Here is a 23,327-nt window from a genome sequence, read left to right on the forward strand (position 1 = left end):
GTGGCTGGAGCGGGACAGGAGCGGGGGAAAGAAGTAAAAAAATTTTTGATCAGAGAAACAGTTAAAATACAATATGAAAATAAGTAAAAGCTCTCCTTAAATTCCTTCTATACACAAAATACACGATTTGACAAAGCCCAATTTGTGCTACTGGGATCCTGTGGGCTCATTTAAGTGTATTCACATTCTCTGCGACAGCAGAAAATGATTTATGATACAATCAAGAATATGCCTAGGGGCCAGGGCTCATCCCTGCTGCCCCTGGCATGGTTCTCCTAAAAATCACCATGTCATTGCCCCGCCCCTCCCCACCCCCAAAAAAGTAATAATATGTCACCACTGATATGTACAGCACGATTTAAGGTTTTTTTTTCTGTAAAATGTATCAAATTTTTTTCAATCTTTAATAAAATTTTTTTTATTATTTAATTATTCCTGATGAATAAATACCAAAAAAATAAAAATAAAATAAAATTATGCAGCAGCTAGTTAAGGTAAGGCTGCGGATTCAGTCTCTCTCCCCCTGGGATCGTAGATATCTTTTAATTATTAATATTTTTTTGCTTGTACTTTCATTGATTGGTGGTAAAATGAGTGATTGCTCAAAAGCAACATACATCCACTTGGGTTGGTTTTTTTTTATGTTTTTTTTTTTTCTCCATTAAAATTGTCTCCAAAGTTTTCACTGAAACATTTTTAATCATTGCACAGAGACATCAATACTGTGACATACTATGGAAAAGACTGCCAGGAGCTGTCCTGCACCGGGACGTGACGGGGGAAAGGGGCCCCTGATGGAGTAAGAATATACAGGCACTGGTCCGACACGATGTCAGTAAGAGAGACAGAAAGAGAGAGAGCACGCCCGTCAACATGGGGAATGTTGGGTTTGCAAGTTTTATCCTTACTTTGTTTGCTTTTTGTGTTGTTTTTTTTTAAAATGGCAAAGAAATTTAACCTCATCTATAGTCCTCCTTGGGATATTCTAATGTGACCAAATTCCCAAAGCCCATCCGCAAGCTCTCCATGTCAAACGTCTCAATCTCTCGCTCCTGCCTTTCCAACAGAAACTTGATCCTCTCGCTGCGTTCCTTCTGGAGAGCGGCGAGCTCCTCTTCGATCTGAAACGAGCACAGTCAGCAGCCTCCCAGCGAAGCTCCACCCCTGCTCCGTGTCCCAGCCCAACTCTAGGTATCCCCAAAATCCCCTCTGGAACGTACCTTCTGTTCCAGGTGTGCCCTGCGCAGTGACACCCGTTGCTCCAGCTTTTGGAGTTCCCTTTCATGCTGTGCTTCTGTCTGCATCTTAATTTTGCTCTGGTACGCGTTGAGCAGCTCCATCTCCTGCTGGAGCTGCAGTCTCAGGGCTTGGCATTCTGCTTCCTGGGCCTCATCCAGCCGGAGCTGTGAGAGCATCGGGAAAACAACACTCAAACCCCCGCTGGGAATTCCTCTGCTCTGACACAAGTGACACACCACTCTTTCTTCCCAAAGCCGCTGGTGTTGGTGGCAGAGAGAAGGCAGGAAGGGCTTCATGAACAGCAGCTTCTCTGCTCACACTGAGGCAGAGCCTCAGAAGATCCAATTCTAAACCCCAGCACGTGAGGGGAGCAGGGGAAAGATGCATGTTCCGCAGGACACTTAATACAAGAGGCAAAGTGCCACCTGATGTGTTAATTAAACAGTTTTTGTAATTCAATGGCGGGAGAAGCACCCCTCCCAGGGTGCTGCCAGGCCCCAGAGCCCCCTGAGCCCCCTGCACGTACCGCCTGCGAGGCCATCATCTCGTTGATGCTCTGCTCGTACTGCTCGGCCAGGATGGCGAGCTTCCGCGTCTGCTCGTCCTTCAGGCTCTTCAGAATTGTCTTGTGCTCACTCTTTGGAGTTACTTCCAGCTGGTGATTCTTCAGTGCTTTGTACTGCTTAGTTTGCACTTTGCATGTGTCTTGGAACTGCTTTTTGATCTGCATTTCCATAGCCTGCCAAGGAAGGAACGACATGAAGAGCGCGAAGGGCTTTGGGAATGGAGAGGTTGTGGTATGTCCACATGGGTGGGGGGTGCTGGGAACCACAGTTCCCCTGTGCTCCCCTTCATGTGCTTCCCACAGGGATGAACCAGCAGCATCAGCTCAGGCCCTGCTGCAGCCTGGCCAGGAGGAAAAGGACCCACTCTCTGCCCTCCTCAGCCCAGGGCACTTCCACCCTCTGCCCCTGCTTCCTGCAGATCACCCAGCCCATCATCTGCCTCCCAAAACGTATTTGCTTTTTCACAGCATCATTCCCCTTCCATTTCCTTCCCACCTCAACATTGCACTATGTGGAGGCTATAGATCTGAGAACTAGTGATGGTGTGACAGAGTGACAGCAATGTGCCTTCTCTCTGATGACCAGGGACAGAACTCCAGAGAATGGCTGGAGCTGTGTCAGGGAGGTTGAGGCTGGAGATTAGGGAAAGGTTCTTCCCCCCAGAAGGGGAAGAATGGGCACGGCCCGAGGCTGCCAGAGCTCCAGGAGTATTTGGACAATGCTCTCAGGCACAGGGTGGGATTGCCAGGGTGTCTGTGCAGGGCCAGGATTCAGACTCAATGATCCTTGTGGGGCCCTTCCCACTCAGGATATTCCATGATTCGCTGACACTGGGAGGAGGAACAGGCTTCTCCTGCAGAGAGCAGCTCAGGGGTCTGTAACAACACTGGGGCAGTGCACGGAGCTCAGCACACCCCTGTGCTCTGTCTTCTCTCTGGTGCTGAAAGCAGCACCCAACTCCTCATCATTCCAAGCTGACACCAGCAAGGGCCTGAACAACACATGGCTTGTCAGAAACACGTTCTGTACCACTTTGCTTAGGACTGGACTATTTTTCCCAACAACCTCAATTAGCACAGCACTTTAAAAACTCTCTGTGAGCTCTGGGCTACCCCAGCCCACAACTTCCCTTATCCAGAGCTGCTCTGTGCAAAGGGAGGGGATGCAAGGAGAGCATAGGGTGTGGAGAGCAGTGGTCCCACAGCACGGTGCTGCATGGAAGAGACATGGACAGGAGGTCACAGGCTAGAGGAGGAGGAAGGAAAGCTTGCAGCACCTTCAGGTTCTTTGGTTGCTGCCGGAGCTCCATGAAATGCTTCCTGTGCAGCTCCCGCTCCCGCCGCTTGTTGTACTCCAGCTGGTTCTCGAGCTCAGTCTGGTGCTGCAGCCGGATGAGGTCCATGCGCAGCTTCTGCAGCGTGTGCAGCTGCCGGTACTCCAGCTCCCGTGTGGACTCGTCGTGCCGGATCAGCATCGCGTGCTCCATCTCCTTCTGCGTCCGCTTCTTGTTCAGCTCCTGTGCCAGACACACACAGCTGAGGAGGGGGAATCCCTGCCTGGAGGAGTCGAGCTCACGAGGCTGAGGGTCCTGCTCATTCCTCTACACAACACCAGGGACTTCACCAGTCACAGGAAAACACGAACCCAGCAGCACCATGGGGATGCTAAGAGTGACCACCTAGTGACCGACCGACCATCCATCTATCCATGCCTCCACCCATCCCTCCAATCCATCCATCTATCCATCCCCTGCTCCTCTGGCAGCTCTGGGATGGCCCCAGGAGTCCCCAGCAGGTGGCACTAGGACCCCACACAAGCCCTCTGTGCCCGCTGAAACTCGCAGCAGCTTTCAGTGAATACATCCCAGGGTGCTCACGGCTGGAGTGACCGACAGAATCGGGGGCTCCTGTCTGGTTTAAATTCCCCTGTGCCCCTGACAGGCACTGAGAATGAGCTCCTCCCCAGTCACCTGCACTAGAGTGGCCATAGCAGAGGTCAATGGCTCTAACACCACCTCAGGTGAGAAAATGAATTGTCCAGGTGGGATCTGTCCCAAGGTGCAGCATGTTTTTAAAATGAGGCTGGAGCCCGAGGCTCACAGAGTTTTGCGCGTTCACCAAGAGGTGCTGCACAGGGTGTCCACAGTCCGGGATAACCTTCTCTAAGCTACAAGCCCAGGAAGGGGAAGACACCAGTTCTCTCCCTAATTATTGCAAATATTTGTGTCTCCAGGTGTCAGCCACACCCTGTCGAGCACAGAGCTGACTCCAGCTGTACCCCGGCACAGATGGTGCTGGTGCATCCCAGATCCAGGCTCAGGTTACAGCCTCACCGCTGTGCCCTGTGCCGGATCAGCCAGGCACAGCAGGGCTGCCCCACCCCACGCTGCACTCAGCACAGGGAGAGCCCAGTGCTGCCTCAGCCTAACGAGTTTCTGCAGGAGAAGCAAAAAGATGTTAATTATTCTGAGCTGCTGCTCACACGTGGTAATGCTGTTGTAACTCTCAACAGGAGCACCTGCAAACTTCAGCCCTTGTGGCTGCTACACCTGGGACAGGTTTGAGCTGAGAGGATGGGGAAGGAAACGGGGCCAGAGTTTCTCTCTGCCCTCTTGGCCATAAGGGTGTAGCATGTGTTTAGATTTAAGCAAGACTTGACCCCTGACAGCCAAGATTAAAAATTAGATGTACTGGTGTGCCAAAATCACTGCCCACTTGGCACAAAGGCAGGTGGGACACTGACCAGGCAGGAGTTGTGGCCCATGTGCTTTCATCCAGGATAGCTCAGCCAGCTTCTCCTGAGCCCATTCCACACCTGATTTTAGATCACACACAGCATGAACACAAATTCACTTCACTTCCCTCAAACACTTTCCGCTTGCACAAAAACAACCTCTGTGGTTAGTTAAAATATCATGGAAAACACATTTTGAAAGTGTTATTTACTTCAGTGATCCAAGTAGTTAGTACTGGAACATTTGAGTTAGTAGGGACGTAATTTTCAGGAAATAAAAACTCAGATCATTCTGAAAATTAGGTCTCTCGTAAGAGCTTAAATGCAGGAGGTCAGGTGTGTTCCTGGTTAAATGCCATGCTAGGTAACTGAACTCTGCCACAGAGCTGACATGCTGTGATAAGGGTGCTCAAATCTGATTTTTTGGAGTCAATCGTTTTCAGGGTGCCTGGGTTGAGATATCTGGATCTCAGCAAAGCAGCTGAGCAGCCCCAGCCACATCTGGACTCAAGGGCAGCAAAGCTCTGAACAAGTACAAAATATGCTAGAAAACCTGAGGGTAGCAGGCCAAGTAGAATTGGAAATTTTTGACCACTCCTCACTCAGCTTTCACTAAAACACCCTCTCATCTGCCAGTCTTTATCCAAAAATAACATCAAGCAAGAATTCAGATACTACAGTGATGACCACAGAAACATCTCCAAGTGGAAACTCTTTTCTCCAAAGTGGTGTTTGACCACAGGCAGCCCTGAGGCAAGGGGCAAAAACCAACGAGGGGAAGCAGGATGTGAAAAGCTGCTCCTTGACAACCCACATCCACATCCCACAGCTCTTCCTGGCCCCTCACCACAGCCCAAACCGGGGCAGGATCCCCCAAATCCAACACTTCAGAAACTGGGATGAAGCAGCAAGCCCAGAGGGGGTGGTCCACAGGGTGTTTGTGTCTGCAGTCAACAATGCCATCCCTCAACTGATCAAAGCAGCCACAGCTGCATGGAAGACCACTTCCCAAAACTTTTTTGTTATGTTTTTCTCAGTTCTATTTAGCAACTAGAAACACGAAGACCTAACTTCAGCCAAGACACAAAGCTAAAGCAGCTAAAGAAACACTGGGAGAGGAAGTGAGGAATGCCATACTTCCCGAATGTTCTGCTGCTCCATCTCGTGCCTCTTGATCATCGTTTTTCTCTTGAAGAAACGGCAGTTTTTGTCGTAGTAGAGTCTCTGCTGGGTGAGAAGTTGGGCCTCCTCTTCAGCCTGTGTGTGCTGCAGGTTCTCTTTGTGTTTGGATATCCTTTCTTGCTTCTCTTTCTTGGGCGTGCTGTGGTCCTCATTCATTTCCTGCAGGGTCAGAACAAGGCTTCCCTTAGCACCACAGTGACACAGGACTTGGGGACCTTCCTGGCTCCTCCTCTGCCATTCAGTTCATGAAAGGACACCAAAACCCTACTACAAAACCAACAGAACCAGACCTATCACCTGGCCATGCCCAGCCGTGCTGCCCCTACAGCTGTACCAGGACCCACACCAAGAGTAGGAAGAAAAGTGGCCACTGAGTTCCTTGATAATCATTTTCTCACCTTTACCTTCTTAACAGCAAATTATTTTTGCAATGTCGTGGAGACACTACTGAAGTAGTGCATTTTGGCACAGATAAGCTACATATGAAGTTACTTCTCTTCCTAATTTATGTAAGTGATCACAGGGCTTTTAGTCAAGGGACATTGAATGGCTGCTCTGATTACTTAGAAAAAGAAAACAGATGAGGAGAAAGGGGAAGAAGAACTCTCTGTGAAGTCCCATTTTCCCTCATCACCCTTGGTTTCAAAGATTCTGCTCTACAGCAAATTGTGAAGGCACCTGTAGCCACCCTCACAAATTGTTCTGGAAGTTTACTTGCTGAGAATCCAAATTTGCTTCCAAGCCTGACAGGATCCCTTAAACCCCTGGGCTGGTCCAAGTTTATCAAAACAAAAGACTGGTTCGCGTTCATTCCACATCCCTTCAGCCCTGAAAATGAGAATTTCTTGCCTCTTTAATCTTTTCCTTGCAAAGCTTGTATTGTTTCTTCTGACTTTCTAAAAAGGTCGCCAGGTCTTTCTTTTGCTGAGCCAAAATCTGTTGCTGGAATTTCTTTTCATCTGCTGCAGCTGCCTTTGCCTGCAATGTAGAGAGGAGGGGAAAAACAAAACAAAACAAAAAAAACAACAACCAAAAAAAGGGTGAATGAGCAGGTGCAAAATCCAGCACAAATCAGTGTTGTGATTTTTGGTCAGTCATTTTGGTGACTGTGCTAGACAATGCCATGAGCACTCAGCCACAGGAAAGCTACTTGCACAGAAAATGCTCACATAAATCTGAGGGCTTCCTTGTGCTTATTTCCCCACCAAAACCACCCCAGAGGGCACAACCCCACTAGTTCACTATAGGGATCAACGTACTGATTTTTAGACTGATGGCTTTGTCACCTCCTTAGCTGTGAGATAAAGCTCCCACAGCCTCTTTTACCCAGCTGTGCACTGGTGGATGCCAATGGACTGCCCACATCCAGAAGGGTGACCTGAGGCAGCTCTGGCCAAGGACAGGGAGCACAAGGTGCACCTCAGACTATGCGTTTGAGCAGCAACTCCCACAGCTCCCCTTGGAGACCTGGATTCTCTTGTCCCTCGGATCCTCAGGGACAGCTCCCTGCACTCACCTCCTTCTCCATCACAGCCACTTGCTTCTTGGCCAGCTTCTCCAGCTCAATGGACGAGTTGTTGGCATGTGTCTCCACCTCCTTCTGCAGCTTGAGGCGGTGCTCGTCCATCTCGGCCTTCAACTTGTTCTCCAGGGCGATCAGCTGCTTCTGGTGCTGGCGCCGCATCCGCTTATATCCTGACATCTGTTCCCGCAGCTCGTTCTCCTGCTCATGCTCATGGATCTGTCTTGTAACCTGCGGTCAGGAACAGGGCAACAAGTGCTCCATGGCCTTCCTTCCCACACAAGCTGTCTCCGTGCTGGCTGCTCACCCATAACCCAGGCCCTGCTCTGCTCTCAGGAATCAGCTGCCGCAGGTGCTGCTGTTTCAGTTCACAAAGGCACAAGGTTTCTCTCTCTCCTAACTTTTAGCCCCCACCTCTTCCTGAGACTTTTATGTGTTTTCAGTAACAGAGCAGAAAATGTGTTACAAATAAAGGAAGCGACTGGTTACCTATCACTCCAGGACACACTGGAGGAGATCTGGAAACAAAGGTGGCTGATGGACACCCTTCTTCAGACACAGGACTCAGATCCTCAGGGTGACATGGACTCCCAAGATGCATCCACAACGCCCCCAACCCACCCATTCTTTCCTTCCTCCTCAAGTCATCCCCATGCCAATTCAATCCCTCAACATATATTTTCTGCTACGAGGATCCTCCTTCAAAATTTCCCCTTAAAATTCAAGATGATGGCAGACTGAGCTCATTCCCTCTCAGAATTGAAAGTTTTCTAACAAGTGAATGCTGTTCTGGAACTGTGTGCTCTCAACAAGATTGATCAGATGGTCTAAGCAGATTTTAAAACCTGCTCAACTGAAACAAACTCACAAGTTCCACATTCATTGCCATGCCCAAGTGTATCCATGTGAAAGGAAGGAAAAAAAAAACCACAACAAGCTGTGCCAAAAATGTTCAGAAGAAAATGCAAATGGTGATGCTTCCATTTCAAAAGAAGAAAAGTGCCCAAGACTGATTTCAATTTTTTTAAAGACAGTCTCAGGAACTTCACTTATGATGATCTGCTGATCATTTATATGACCTGAGAACCAAAAACTTGGTACATGCGTGGAACAGCAGCCCCTGATTCTGTGCAAGGGGACCTTTGCTTTCACACTTAAGTCCTCTGAAGGTGATCACTGAAGCTTTATGAACCCTTTTATGAGTCCCTCCTGCAGCCTGAAAGAGCCTTCCTGATGGATTCCTCCACAGTAGCCCAAAAATCTGACTCCTACTACAGAGCTGCTGTCATTTGAAGGCAGTTTTGTGGAGATGTTCAAAGTTCAGATGTAGGATGGGATGCACCTTCAGAGCTGGAAAGGTTCAGGTTCAACAGAAGAGCAGATGCTTTAGGGAGCAGCCATCCCAGTGCACTTGCTGGTTCCAGGGCTGGGAGGTGACAGGAAGCCACGACCAAGTCAGAGCTCCAAAATCAACAGATTAACACCCTGATTGAGGTCACCCAAGGCAGGCAGCAGGTGCCACCTGTCTTGGCTCAAATAACTCCCAACACTTGGGAGGAGTGTGGAGAGGAACTTAGGAAGAGCCTCCCAAAGCCAAGGAAGCACCTGACTGCAAAGGAACCGAAAAACCATCCTGCCCACAGCACTGTCATACTCGGGCTGGTCACTTTAGTGACGCTGAGTATCCACTACGAGGTTGTTATTTTGGAGTTGGCTGGATTAAATACGTACTCACACCTCAGCAACTGGTGTAACAGAGCAGCCTGTAAATGCCTGAGACCCAAACAGATCTAAGGCAGCCAGCAGGAATATGTGGGATTGTAGGAATGACCACAGAAACACAAACACTGGGTTAGCCCTGTGTTCTGTGTTCTGCTACAGTTCAAAAAGCTTTTGGTTTTTCCAAGCGTAGCAAGGACAGCCACACTTGGAAGAAGTTGGGAAGTGTTTGTAGGAACTTGCACATTTCAGTCAAGTTCAGCAAGAGTAAGATCCCTGTCAGAAGCTTCCAGGTAAGGAAAAGTCCTCTGAGAATCCAAGTTAATGATAAGAGACAGATGCCAGGTAAGACAGGCAGACCCCCAACACTTCACACATGCCACTGACAATGCTAAGTGACATCCAGCTGGGAGAGAACGGCCTTGGTGAGGCACTTGAAGAGAGATGGAGACCTGGGAGCCACCAGCAGTACAGGATCTTCCTGGATGTGCTATTTTTGGGGCCTGGCCCTTTTATGAGCAATGGGATGTTCTGCACAGCACACTCCGTTCCCAGACGTTGGCAGAACAAAGCAAACAGCAAGAGCCTAAGAAAAAATGGATCTAAGGATCCTCCAGAAACTTTGCCAGTCTCCTTTGGTCTGATCTGTAATGAGATGTAGAATGTGCACTTGTTTTATTTACAGCAAAACTCATTAACTTCTATCCTTGTTTTTTTCCCCTGCTCCTCTGTACCCCATTTCCAATTTTGCTCAGCGTTATCATTATAAGAACTCCATCTTGGAAAGATTTCCCATGAAATCTGGGATATTTATCCCTAACAATAGGATGCAATTGCTAATTACAAGCCTAGCTGATAAAGCCTTCCAGTCACAGCAGAAGATGAGACACTAAAAAGTCAGAAGAAAACAAAAGTAGCGTCTCATCCTAAAGATGAGAGAGGAGAGCAGCAGTCTTGGTGGACATCTCGTGGATTTAGTCTGTGTCCAGCAAGCTCATGATAAAGACTTCATTTATCACCATAATCTCCAGTCAAGTCCAACACTCTTCAGGATTGTCTTCGAAGACAAAGTCTGCATATGGTGATCTCAGGGATGAGAAAATGTGGAAAAAATGAACATTAGTTACTGAACATGCCCAGTTCAGTACCAGAGAAGTCCTTCAGACTATGAATGAATAAAGGATTATGGTCTTAAAGATTAAGCCCCTAATGAATGAGCAGCTCCAGCAACCATTTTAACAAAAAAATATGGGGATGTTCCAGTAATCACCTTTCTGGTGTTCTCAGACAAAGACACTTGGAACTCCATGTACTATTTAAAATACCCTGAGTGGGAAGGGCCCCACAGGGATCAATGAGTCCAGCTCCTGGCCCTGCACAGATACCCCAGCAACCCCACCCCAGGCACCCCTGGCAGCGCTGCCCAAACGCTCCTGGAGCTCTGGCAGCCTCGGGGCCGTGCCCATTCCCTGGGGAGCCTGGGCAGTGCCCAGCAGCCTCTGGGGGAAGAACCTTTCCCTGCTCTCCATCCCACCCCTTCCCTGACACAGCTCCAGCCATTCCCTGGGTCCTGTCCCTGGTCACAGAGAATAGAGATTGGACCTGCCCCTCAGGAGGAAGTCCACAAACATAACCCCATAGATTATCATGGGAGAAAAGGTGATAACTACAAAATCTGTTCTCCACATAAGAAGGAAATGTCAGGATCCTTCACACCAGAAAGCTGCAGTTTCCTGGAGCTCTCCCTGCAGCATAGAACAATCAGGTCATCAGGAGAACCAAAAACCTGTATAAACCAGAACAGCTTTTATTAAGGTATGACATTTTCTCAGTTTCTTATCTCTCTCTATCTTTGGCACACACAGAACTGAGAACAGAGACGTCTTTTCCAACCTACTCCCACAGGCAGTTCACTTGCCATAAAATCCAAACTTTCTTTCACCCCTCCAAGATTTTAGCTTTACATAAGGAAGTTAAGCTCACAACTTCTCCTCCAAACCAGCAGCTGTTTAGAGTTCCCTTTTACATTGTTTATCCAAGATGCTGAACCCACTCCTAAAGGACAGGAATTCTCACTTCTCAATAACCAAAATACTGAGCTCCTCTATGCTGGAGGAAGCAGAGCTCTGAGCAAGACCCTGCCAGCTGCTTCTCAGAGCAAGAGGAGATGAGAAAGAACAAGTCCAAAGTTTTAGAAGAAAGGTCTACAAAGGCAGCAGCCAGATGAGTCCATTGAGAGAAACTCAACCCTCTGGAATAAAGCATCAGTGCTTCAGCAGAAGAGGGTGCAAGGGAACAGCTCCATGTGAAGGTACCTGGTTGTGGAGCCAGGCTGCCCTGGTGCCATTTTTTTGGTCACATCCAGGGAATCCTGCTCACATGGACACATACGCTTGGCTCTGCAGGCCCCAGATGAGATCACACAGTTCTTTCACTGGCATTTGGATTTCAAAGAGAACACCAAGGCCTTTGATAGAGTCCTCACTGTCTGATCTTACTATGAAATGAGATGTCACAGATGTGAGGAATGAATCCTTTCCCCTGAGGGTGGGGAGGCCCTGGCACAGGGTACCCAGAGAAGCTGTGGCTGCCCCTGGATCCCTGGAAGTGTCCAAGGCCAGGCTGGACAGGGCTTGGAGCAGCCTGGGCTAATGGAAGGTGTCCCCATCCATGGCAGGGGGTGGAATGAGATGAGCTTTAAGATCCTTTCCAACCCAACCCATTCTGGCATTCTATGAAGTTTTAACTACTCGATCATTGCCTTTGAAAACTGTAAAAGCAGCTGTTGAGGAGATGCATGAGGCAGAGGGGACCTAAGGGGTCAAGCTTAAAAGACACCCAGAAGTGCAGATCAATGCATCTCTGAAGAGATTCAAAAAACAGCTTTCCCTTGAAAATGTGGAGAGGTGTAGTCTCATCAACATGCCCTCTGCCCTTCTTTTCAAACACCACCTTGCTGAGCTTCAAGAGATTTCTGGTTGTAACTTTTAATTTATGGATCACTGATAATCTGTGAAATATGGAGATGTAGGTGCCTGGTCTCCAATTCAGATGGCAACTTTTACTCCAGCGGCAGAAATATGCAGGGTATTTTCCACCACTGTTCCAGGTGAGTGATGGTTACTGTTACCACACAAAACTGATTAAAGAGAAAGGTGGTCCAGGAAAAAAATGACTACTAAAACTGCTGATTGAATTATGACAATAGTTAAGCTCTTTCATCTTTCTTACATACATTTGCTCATTTTCATTATTTTCTTTAATCTCAGCAATATTAAAGCACTACTGTAAGACTGGAAAGGGATATCCACAGCCTGTTTCTTTGTGGATAGTTCATTTGACTATTTTCTCTGGAGGTCTGACCAGTTTCCTTCATATTCACATGATGCTTTTGCAGAGTAACAGGGCAGAGAAATCTCTTAAAATCACAGGGTCACCTGGAGTGTTCAGCTGTCTAATACAAGTTCCTCTGTGATCTCTGCACTCCCTGAAACTGCTTCAGCTTGTTTTTGGAAAGAGATCCAGCTTGTACGTTTGATTCCTTGTAGGAATGCCAGTCTTACCTCCATCTGCAATATCCTGATCTATGGGAGAATAGCAAGGACTTGAGGGCCCCAGATCCTGGACTGCACCAGCAGGAACAGCTGTGGAGTGACCAGCCCCAGACTTGATGCTTTTCTTCTAAAAGCACTGCCCCAATCTCATATTGGGGGGTGGTTTTCAGCAAATCTCATAAAAGGAAGTTTTTGCATCCAAATATTATCCCATATTATTGATTTTGGGGCCAGAACTCCCATTTTTGATTCTCTGTAATACAAGCCACCTGATGCTCCCAACTGCACAACATTTCTGTGCCCAGGAAGATGCTTCCAAGCTGCTGAGAAATGGGCAGCAGCCAGGATGTAGGGAACCATCAAAGCTTGCTGGTTTGCTTGTTTCTAACCACTGTGGGATCTTGAGCACCCATTCACATAGGAAGAATCTTTTCCAGCTGCTGTTGAAAGAGTAAACTAACACGGAGAAATGAATAAAGCCTGAATTTCTGGGTTCACACTAAAAATTCCAGGCATGTTTAGGTGTTTCTCCCTGTATCAGCTCCATGACTGACCTTGCCCTCCTCACAAACACTGGACAAGGAAGCAGGAAGAAGTTCTCCCTTGGCCAGAGGAGCAGCAGCATTCAGCACTTCTCCTCAGTGACATCATCCAGGCACTGGGTGACAGTGATAAAAAGTGCTCCAACACAAGCACTGACACCCAGATTCTGTGCAATGGAGTTTAAACTTTTATTTTTTCCTCCTAGATTTCCATTTTGGAACACAAAGAGGCAGGAATGGAAGATTATTAATGGGAAAGCTCATCACAATGAAATATTTCTGTGGCAAACACAGGGACACTTCTGCCTCACCACATAACCTCAGAAGTAAGGACACACCAACACCTCCTAGAGTGCTCAGGTGGTGTGTTGGGAACTTCCCTCTACACTGGGAAGAGGATATGTGTGTATGATGGGGACAACAGAGCATGTTCCACAGAACGCCCCCCCCAAAAAGGAAGTTCTCCAAAAAGCTTTCCATCTTCCCCACCCAAAATTAATTTTATCTTTATCATCACTTGGTCACTGCAGCAAAGAGATTCCGCAAATCCAAGTGAGCAAGGAATTAAGGCAGACACAACCCCAGCCCCACAAAGGCTGCTGTGGAATTTAGGAGTGACCTTGGGATATCAGCTGTCTTCCTCAGAGCTCAGGGATCTGGGAATACCTCACAGCCCATACTTCCATTAGCTCCCAAAGGGGCTGTGCAATCCCTTCAAGCCACCCAAGCAGCCCAGGGGTGACATTTCAAAGGAAGGCAGGAGTTATGGGCTCTGCTGCTGAAGGCAGGACACAAGGTGCAGCAGCTTTGCTCAGGGACTAAAAGAACATGAATATATTCATCACACATATCAATTTATCAATGAAATTGTATGTCTGGAGTATGATACATGAGTCATTCATCATTTCTTCCCTCCAGCCAACCTAACTGGGTCCTACTTTTATCTGCTCAGTGCAGGCAGTAGAAGAGCTGGCACTACACTGGGTACAAACACACACACTCCAAAAGGAGAAAATCCCAGGGCAGAGGGTCTCCAGGAGAGCAGGGATCCTGCCCCTGTCAGGTGTGCTGCATGAAGTCCTCTAACACACACATTTCTAGGTCACTCTTGAAACTGGTGGGGAACAGGGGACACCAGCCTAGGGAGCACTCAGGGTATGGGCACCCAGAAATACACCTGCAGAAGATGAGATTCAGATACTCCCAGGAAGCATCTGGGCAGATGCCACAGCATCATTTTATATTTTAGCAGCAGCAGCAACAATCACACAGAAAAATTTGGGCTGCTGGCATGGCTGCTGCTGCTTCCCTCCACTCACAACCTTTAGCTGTGGTCACACACACACACACCCCCTCCCCCCCCGCAGTGTCTTGTGCATGCAGGAATGGGAAGCAATTCTGGGGATCCAGAAATGGTGGTCTGGAAGAAGAACCCCGATGGTGGAGGCAGGAGAAAGCGGGAAGGGGAGGGCTCGCTGGTGTAATTTCGGGGTTGGTCCAGGATGATGTCATAGCACTGAGCAAGTGCCATGGCCAAACCATGGGGACTTTCTAATGCTCCCCGTCCATCTGACCTCTAATACCAGCGGGCTGAAATACTTAATAGGACATTCATTTTACCTCTGAAGGGCCATTTTTCACTGCTTTCCCCGGAAAAGGCAGCTCCCAGCCCGGGTGGATGCGGGGTGGGGGAGGTGGCACACAACTAACTCTTCTGGCACACACCCCTTTCCCTACTACAAAGGCATCCACAGCAATCACATTTGCAATAGTACAAATCTTGATGGATTCATCCCATCCCCCTCCCCTTTGTAAGCCCACAGCCCGCTGTAAGCCCTCTCCCTCTCTCTCCCTTATCGCAGCCCAGCAATCCTTCCAGGATCAGGCTAGAAAATGCAGTCACGGTACAGTTGCTTCAAATAAATGAATGAATGAAAAGAAAAAAAAAACCAGGCAGCAGCTCAGGGCAGGCAGCAGCGATCTTATTGTTCCCAAACCCATCTGCATCTCCACAGCGTTTCAGCAGCTTTCACACATCTCACACATACTTTATGCACATGCAGATAAATATATTAACAAAAGGGGCAGGTGGGAAATGGAGCGGGGGGAAATGAGATGGTATTAACTTCACACAGGAAGGTGGGTTATCTCACAGTGGAAAAGCACAGAGAAATTAAACATATTTCACATTAACATATCTCTCTTTCTCTCTCTCTCTCACACACACACACACACACACACAGGTAAAAATCTCTTTCAGTGCAATATCCAGTTGCTATGCCAACAGCACCAACAGCATGGGTGGCAATGGCAGCAAGGGGCTGTGGAGTGGGGTGGGATGGGGTGGAGTGGGATGGGGGCTCTTACCAAAGATGCTGATTTGATTGTGGCAAAGCGCTCTCGGTTCCGGTAGTGGAGGGCCTGATTCTGCACTGACTGGGTAGGCCGCACCTCAGGCCTGCGATCCCTGTGGCCCACCTCATCCCTTATAAATACATGATCCTGCAGAAATGGATAAAAACAAGGAGAAAGTCCGGCTGTGCTCTTCCTGCGGCGGCTGCCTCTCTCTCACCCCTCTGTCTGCACAAGCGCGGCTGTAGGAGAGGCATAGTTCAGCTCTCTGCTTAGCCCCGGCAGCTCCCACCGTACAAAATGAATAAGCAACACATTGCAGCTCGGCTCGGCGCGTCAGCTGATCGCTAGCGGGATGCCTCCGAATCCCTGGATCGGGCTGCCTTTTTTTTTTTTTTAAATCTCCCTTTTTTTTTTTTTTTTTTTTTTTAAACCTCCAGTATTACATATGTGCCAGAAAAAAGCGAGCCAGGAGCAGAAAGCGGAGCAGGGTGATCAGAGTCCTCGGGAAGGTCGGGTTCAAGCACTGCAACCCAGCGATCCTGGTGAAAACGTGATTCCCATGTCTAGCCACGGAGATCCTGTTCCCTTTTAACACCAGAGCAACATCCTGCCTCATTCCCTTTGCCGAGCGGTGTGTCCTCGATAGGGTTTCTTTGTCCCTTGTTTGCTATCTGCTGTGGGGGACGAGCATCCTGGCTAAATCCACGGCAGGCTGGAGAGGACCAGGAAAACCTCCGTGACCACTCAGGGATCCTGCTTTCCAGTCATGATCCTGCACAGTTCTAGCACTTTCTCTCCACAGCCCACAAAGGATTTTTTTTTTTTTTTTTTTTTCTTTCCTTTTTAAAGCAACAGCTCCCAGGTTTTAGCAGAAATGGTTCCCGGTGCAGCTTCCCTCCTGCTCCCTGGCAAGGCTTCACCAGGACCAGCTGTGCCTTTCCCAAACGGTGTGGGCAAATTCTGCAGTGGAACAAAGGTCCAGGAGAAACCCTCCTCAGAAAGGCCAGCAAAAAACCACACCACTGTGATTTTCCCCCTTGGAATGGCGACTGCCAAAAGTCAGCGCACCTGCAGGCTACACCTTGGGGATGGAGCAGCCTTTGGACACCAGGCACACCCTGCTCCTGCCCGGCAGCACTGGCTCTGCAGGGCCACATTTCACCCACCACAGTGTCATGACTCCCATCCTCAACCTCCAGCTCCTAAAACCTCTAATGAAGACTGAGATTCTTCCTGAATTAAATCAAGTTTCTAGTTCTCAAGGGTACAAAATAAAGGCTGTCAGTGCCTAGAAAGCCCTGGCAGGGAAGAGCTGCCCCCCCATAAGCAGGAGCAGCTCTGCCACCCTGCCATGCCCCAGCAGACACCGGGAAGGTCAGAGAGCCCCACAGTGAGAAACCAGCCACCATGGTGTCTCCATCAGGACACTGCTGTCATCCCCATGCTCCTTTCCCACCCCACAGACACCTTGTTTTCCTCTCTGCTGGCCTCAATTTCCAGCTGCTTCTCACCTGGACCCACACACATTCAGTCCCTTTCAACAGGATTCTGGGAATGAGTTCAAGCGAAAGCCAATTAGGTGCAGAAATGCTGATATTAAGAGCTGAACACCACATGGATTAAAAGAGCCTTAACCCCAAAACCTTTCCTTATCCTTCTTTTGACTGTTCCCACTCCATGCTCACCTTTCCCTTGCCTTTGCACAGTGCCCAAGGCCACCAAAGAGCCAAGTCTGCACCAGCTCCCCTACACCCACACAAGGGACACAGAATGAGCCAAAACAGCTAAAAAGGACAGTCCTCCACAGAAATACGGAGTGTCGTGAAAAGCTGCAGTTTCATTTCATACTGGTCATCCTTACAATGGGAATTTGTGGCGCTGTCTGACAGGGAAGGCAGTGAGACCACAAGAGACATCACTGAAAATTGGGCTGATCTCGGATTTCCAACTTGTGCACGTTGGTGTGACACACAGGGCTCTTGGATTTGCCCATTTTCCTGAGAAAGGCACATCTAAGGCTCTAGAACAACCATCCCCAAAAAATCCTGATTAAACATTTAAAGTCCAACAGCATCACTCAGTTTAATCTGACTCATGGCCTCACTGGAGGGATCTCAAACCCTGTAGGAAAGATCTACACCAGACTCACCCACCTGAACCACAGAGGAAACAACAGCACACAGGAGCCACCAGTCCTGTACACAGCCATGAAATGAAGGTGGGGACAGGACAAATGTCACCCCATGTCACACAGAGAGTCTGCAGCAGCACCTGTGAGTGCACAGGGCTCCCAAGGTCTCCTAAGCAACACCCCAAATCCCTGGATCATCTTCCCTCTCTCCATTACACTGGCATGGCAGGAGGAATGGGAAGTATTAAGTCTAGAGAAGCTGTGAATCACTGAAAAAGAACCCCAACTTTTAAAATGGGCATTTAGACTTTTCAGAATGCTCCAAAACACCACCTAAAATAACAAGTTTAAATTGCAATTGCTTTTTATGCTGGAAAATTAATCTGTGATTTACTTTGTGAGGTGAATTTTCAGAGGACAGAGCGTCACCCCAGCCTTGTTTTATGGGATCTCTGGTTACCTCAGTGCACATGAGAAGCTCAGAGCAGAATCAAATTGCCCTTCAGGAATATGAATTAACCACATTCTACATTTCAAACTCAGCTGGGCAAGAAATGGGAAAATTCCTTTGCAACTGAGCAAGCCAAAGGACCAATTTCAAGTGGGCACAAAACTCAGTGGTTGTCCTTGGCACCCCTTAATCTGGGATCGAAGTATTCTGCAGTGGACAGGCACCCACCAACTCTCAGCTAAGCCCAGAGAACCTTAACAGGCAAAACATTTTTTTTGAAAAGCTGTCCCACTACCAAAAAAAAAAAAAAAAAAAAAAAAAACCAACAACAACAAAAAAACCCCAACAAACTTGGCACGAAGAGTTACCAAATCTAACAGGTTACACTGCCCCAGGGACAGCTCGTGAGAGAAATAAACCTAAGAGTAGCCACATCTCCACCAGCCTTCCACAGATCAGGTGACTGATGGCAAAGACAAACATCTCCCTACAAACCCAGAAAACAGAATTTTGCTACTTTTATTTTAAAATAAAATTCTTCTTCTCCCAAAAACTCACTAAGAGACACTGCAGTCATAACTGTTGGCACAGATAAGGAAATTTTATTTCCAACTTTTAGCTTCAGATGCGTGGGAAACAGACCCAAAACTGGAACCTCAGCTCAAGGTACTCAATAAGTAAAATCTGACTGAAAGCACCCCAGAAACTTATCAAGTTTGGGTCAGGGTACCTCTCAGCCCCAAATCTGCACTTCAAACCCTGGTTTGTTTTTAAAGTAATGTATCTTCTGTATATGTTTTATTTTCCACCTGTTTTCTGTGATTTTTTTGCAGTATTTGCATTAAGGACGCCAGTTTGGGCATGCACAACTTACTCATTAAAATCCTTCTCTTCAGGGCCAACAACCCACAATCTTCAGCTTCCTACCAAAGGAATAATTTGTTCTTCTGACTGTATTATCCACATAAACAGTTTTCAGGTTGATCACAACAAGGGGGGGGGGGGGCGGGCAGGGATTTGGCTGGGACATTGCCAGGACCAAACAGGACAAAACCCCTCTCAAATATTTCCACAGCATAATCTGACCAGAGCTGGTGGAACTTCCAGAGGCTTCCAGCTGGATCTAAATGGCTTCTCCTGGTGTATTCTCTGAGCACTTCACAGTGAGTTTGTGCTCAAACCGTAAGTTCAAAATCCGCTACAGAGTGGCTTTTGCTCCTAATCCCATCCTAGTTCTACCACACACTGTCTTTTCATCCTTCTCCTCACTGAAAAAAGGCCTTGACCATCCAAACTCTGCCCAGCCCCAAGCTGGGACACCTTCTCCTCAGGAGGAACACTCCCTTTCACACTGGGTTTTTTTGCTATAAAACCAAATAAAACCTTCACAGACGCAGGAGGACTCACTAACTGGAAGGGCTGCCAGTCTCCTACACAAACAGGAAAGGCAATTTCCAAGCCATAGTAAGGACTTCTATGGAATTGCAGCAAATCCCTGCTTTCTAGGAATTTAAAGAGCAAGGAAAACAACAGTGTGGCATTGTTTGTCTTCATACACTGCATTAAGTACCTCAATGATCGACAGAGAGGTTTAAGCATCAAAAGTCTTTCAAGACAAAGCTTCCTGTCCCGAACTTGCTTGACACGATTCCAGAAGGCACATGAGGGGTCATCACTGCCAGCGCATGCAAGACAAAACCAAGCCATTACCTCAATATCCTCTACATCTCATAAAAATCATCTTTTCCATGTGTGAGTCATAAATCCTGACACCCAGGACAACACCCTCAGCTTTCCCTTGGCTGTAACTCATGTGCAGCAGCCACCCCAGAGCTCTCTCCATTCACAAAATTCCCCACAAATGCTGAAATTAATTGTAGCACCAACAGGAGATGTGCACAGGTTCATTTACCGGATCTGGGCAGTCACTCAGATTGTAGCAGTTATTGCAAAGGTACTTCATTATTACAGACAATGGGCGAGAATTTGTGACGATCAACTACAAACATCCTCTTTTCATCTTTTAGTTATAAATTAGATCTTAATCACAAGATTTCCCTGACATTTTACTGCCCAAGTTTCAGAAAGCACTGATGATTTTAAGATTGAAGCAAGAAACAGCAAAAAGTTAGTACTGCAGTAGAAAAAAACCCAATATAGTCCTCATTTTTGTTTAGATTAAAAGATTACATCTTACTATTATAGTTTTGTGGGAATAAAATAATAAATTCATTGGGGACAACAAAATAATATTTCTGGGAAGTCATCCGTGCTCACACTGCCATTTACCAGCAACTGAACAAAGCAGGTGACAAAACATCTCCGATGCCTCAGCTGATGCCTATACTCATTTTATTGTCTTACTCTGGGAGCCAAAAACATTTATCTTCATTTTTAAGACAAATTAAAACTGATATTTATCTGATTTTAAAATCTGGGTTATGTGTCTTTGAAGCATAATGTATTTGGAGTTTAACTCCCTGCCCCATTTTGTAATTTTTGGGGGCTCTCAGATACAATTGGGTTTGTATCAGAACTGTCTTTTCAGCTCTCAACCTGTGCAGCTGAACAACTCCTAAAAGGAGATGGATGTGAGAATGTGTATCCATAGGCAAGATGATCCTTGGATGGAGTAGCAAAGTTATTTAACTATATTCAGAAGAGACCCAGAGTTCTTACACTGACCATACTGAGATGTACATGGAGGAGGTCACCAACCTGGAACCTGCAACAGGGCAAGGAAAACTTCCTCATCCAAGCCAGGCATCTGAATTTCCTGAAAAGAATATGCTGCTGATTAAGGTATCCTCCTGAGGGAGCAGGGTTTGATCCCAAGGATGGGCTTCCTGCCTGAGTAGCTCAAATTATTGCCATTTTTTTCCTCCCAGGAGTTTAGGACACAGCTATAAACTAAAAAACATAAAAAGCTCCACATTCAATTATGGCTTATAATTATTCTTAATATTTCATTCCTGTTCAGTGATTTTTCTTCCAACCTAACAGGGGTGTTCTGACAGGTGGGAGTCACCTTTGTTCTAAGCACAAGTTTAAAACCATGGAGCTCTGTTGTGCTGTGGAAGTTACCCGGATAAGGCTGTGCCTGTTTTCCAGAGAGGATTTATCCCAAATGCAGGCAAACCCCAAGAACCTTGGCTGCCACGAACTAGCATAGCCAGTGAAAATTAACCAGATCAGAACAGGTCATTTCACTTACCCTGTGACCACAAAACATTTTTGGAAGTTACAGCCAACTAGCAGCTGTTAAGAAAAAGAAAGAAAATGAGTTGTTTATAAGTGCTTTTACTCCATCAGCCTCTTCCCTAAGCCTGTGCCTCAGGGTAACTGGTCATGGGACAGATGCCAGGAGTGCTCCACGGAGATGCCTGAGGCTTCTCCCAGCCAAGCACCACACAGGGAATGGGGCTGCTCCAGATTTCCTGCAGGCCAAGGCCACCCCAGCCTGGCTCTCCACACCAGGCAGCAGCTGGAAGCACTGAAGGCTGAAAATTGCATCTCACACAACCACAGACTCCTCCATCCTACATGTTACTTGCACACGACATTCTGGGGCTCTGGCCCAAACACCAAAAGGCCTCTGACACTTCAGAGCTTTGAGCCATAGAAAACACCTACACTCCAGGCCATTTTTCCATCTTGGACACCCTTTACACAAATCTGGAGGTTGTTAATTTGGGTTCCACGTTTGTGGAATACTGCAATTTTACACAACACTTTTGATTTCGCCCATGTCAAAAGCATCTCATACATGAACCTATACCCACAAAGTGCTGATTATGTTCATCATTATTTTCTTTTTAGCCTTTAAAGGCTGATTAAATGCAAAACAAGAGCTTCAATTAAGCTTTCACCCCAGGTTCTTTCCATTGTGTTTGTGAGGGGCTCCAGAGTGACATCCAAAACTCAGCTTCATCACAGTTTCCAGAAACACAGTTAAAGCACAAAGACAAACTGAAATCTTGCCAGGACAAGGAACTTCACCTTGAAAATCAAGTGGGATGCGTGTGGATATGAACTCCCTGAAGTGCAATTTTAGTCTCTTCACTGCACACAGTATTAATACACACAAAACACACATGAAGCAGTTTTCCATTTAAAATTGCATTCCCAAAAGTAGCAAAGAATAAAAAAATAGCGTACTAAATTAAAACAATATATTTGCAGACTGAAATATGTCCTGCTACACAGAGCCCAAATCTGCTTTATGAATTATATACAGCAGAATGGAACATTTTCCAATGGAGAAGGAATCTACTCCACTCCAAGGATCAGCAGTCCCAGCCAATCGTTAACTGTTAACATGAAGACCATCAGTGCAGACCTGGGCTTTCTGCACTCAAAATTACCCTAAAACACCTGTGTTCAGTGATCTAGAGGTGATTTCTTTTACAACACTTCAGTTGCAAGTGTGCAAGACACCCTGTTTTTTTTCAAATCAGATAAAACTTCCATGTGGTGTCCTGTTTGTGCATCCTACTCAACTGAACAGCTACACACAAGTCTAAGAGGACTGAATTCACAGCATCGGAAATCCTGTATTTGTACTTTAAAAGTGCATGATAACATTATAGAACATAAAATTAGTCTTGAAACAAGCAGGAACTCTGCTCCTTCCACAAATGCCATTTAAGCCTGGTGGAAGCACCTCATGTTTCATCAACTGTAATGACTCTGAGCATTCATTACAACCTATGAGTTCTGTGTAAATCAGTCCCTCAAACTTCCATTTTAATGCACAAGTAAATATGGCCATTTAACAGTGTGAAATTAAAGTTAGCACACATTTTGAAAACAAAGTAAGAAAGACCTCCAATCATAACCACCCAGAACACCCATCAGTGGTGCTGCTATTCATTCAGGACAGTTCCATGGGCTGGAATTTGGTACCTAACACCTTGTTTTCACCTTTCTGAATAAACAATCTTCTCTGATTGCAAACCCCTAAAACCTTTGCAACTTCTCTACCAGTATCTTTAAATATGTAGGACCATGTTTTGTTGAAGAAAAAATTTTTCAATACCTCTTAATATTCAGTGACACAAACCCTGCACTTCAGGAGGAAAAACTGCTTACAAATATTTAGTTAGTGACAACCAAGCTTTACTGGAACCTTACAAACAAGAAATTCATACTTTTCATGCTGCTGCAATGTTTTAGCTCCTCTGGAAAAAAGCAAACGTACACTTTGAAGTTCCTTGCAAATGAAACCAACACAACCAACCTACATTTTGCTGCCCACTAGCAAATGACACTGCTATGGCCAAGCCAAAACTGTATTAGTCAGACAAACAGCGGAGGTGAGATGCTGGCTTACA

At 46.8% G+C, this 23,327-nt stretch overlaps 1 protein-coding gene across 7 annotated transcripts in view; it reads right to left on the reverse strand.

The window, feature by feature from the left end:
- Window positions 1-338: 338 nt before the first annotated feature.
- The window catches only part of TAOK3 (TAO kinase 3), a 74,152-nt gene continuing 51,163 nt past the window's right edge, over window positions 339-23,327 (reverse strand). For 4 of the 7 annotated variants that reach the window (XM_082293094.1, XM_082293095.1, XM_082293096.1 and 1 more), the window contains 10 exons: window positions 21,209-21,252; window positions 20,713-20,770; window positions 15,425-15,559; window positions 7,237-7,473; window positions 6,570-6,698; window positions 5,676-5,879; window positions 3,082-3,321; window positions 1,766-1,978; window positions 1,221-1,403; window positions 339-1,121 (listed from right to left, as the gene is read on the reverse strand). In XM_082293094.1, coding sequence (XP_082149220.1) covers window positions 960-1,121; window positions 1,221-1,403; window positions 1,766-1,978; window positions 3,082-3,321; window positions 5,676-5,879; window positions 6,570-6,698; window positions 7,237-7,473; window positions 15,425-15,559; window positions 20,713-20,770; window positions 21,209-21,252 — 1,605 coding nt within the window. In that variant the 3' untranslated portion in view covers window positions 339-959. Of the gene's footprint in view, window positions 1,122-1,220; window positions 1,404-1,765; window positions 1,979-3,081; window positions 3,322-5,675; window positions 5,880-6,569; window positions 6,699-7,236; window positions 7,474-15,424; window positions 15,560-20,712; window positions 20,771-21,208; window positions 21,255-23,327 lie in introns of those variants that run through there. The other 3 variants (XM_082293098.1, XM_082293097.1, XM_082293100.1) reach the window with 2 other exon arrangements.

The sequence above is a fragment of the Coloeus monedula genome, assembly GCF_965178545.1.
Source record: "Coloeus monedula genome assembly, chromosome: 18".
Classification (NCBI taxonomy): domain Eukaryota; kingdom Metazoa; phylum Chordata; class Aves; order Passeriformes; family Corvidae; genus Coloeus; species Coloeus monedula.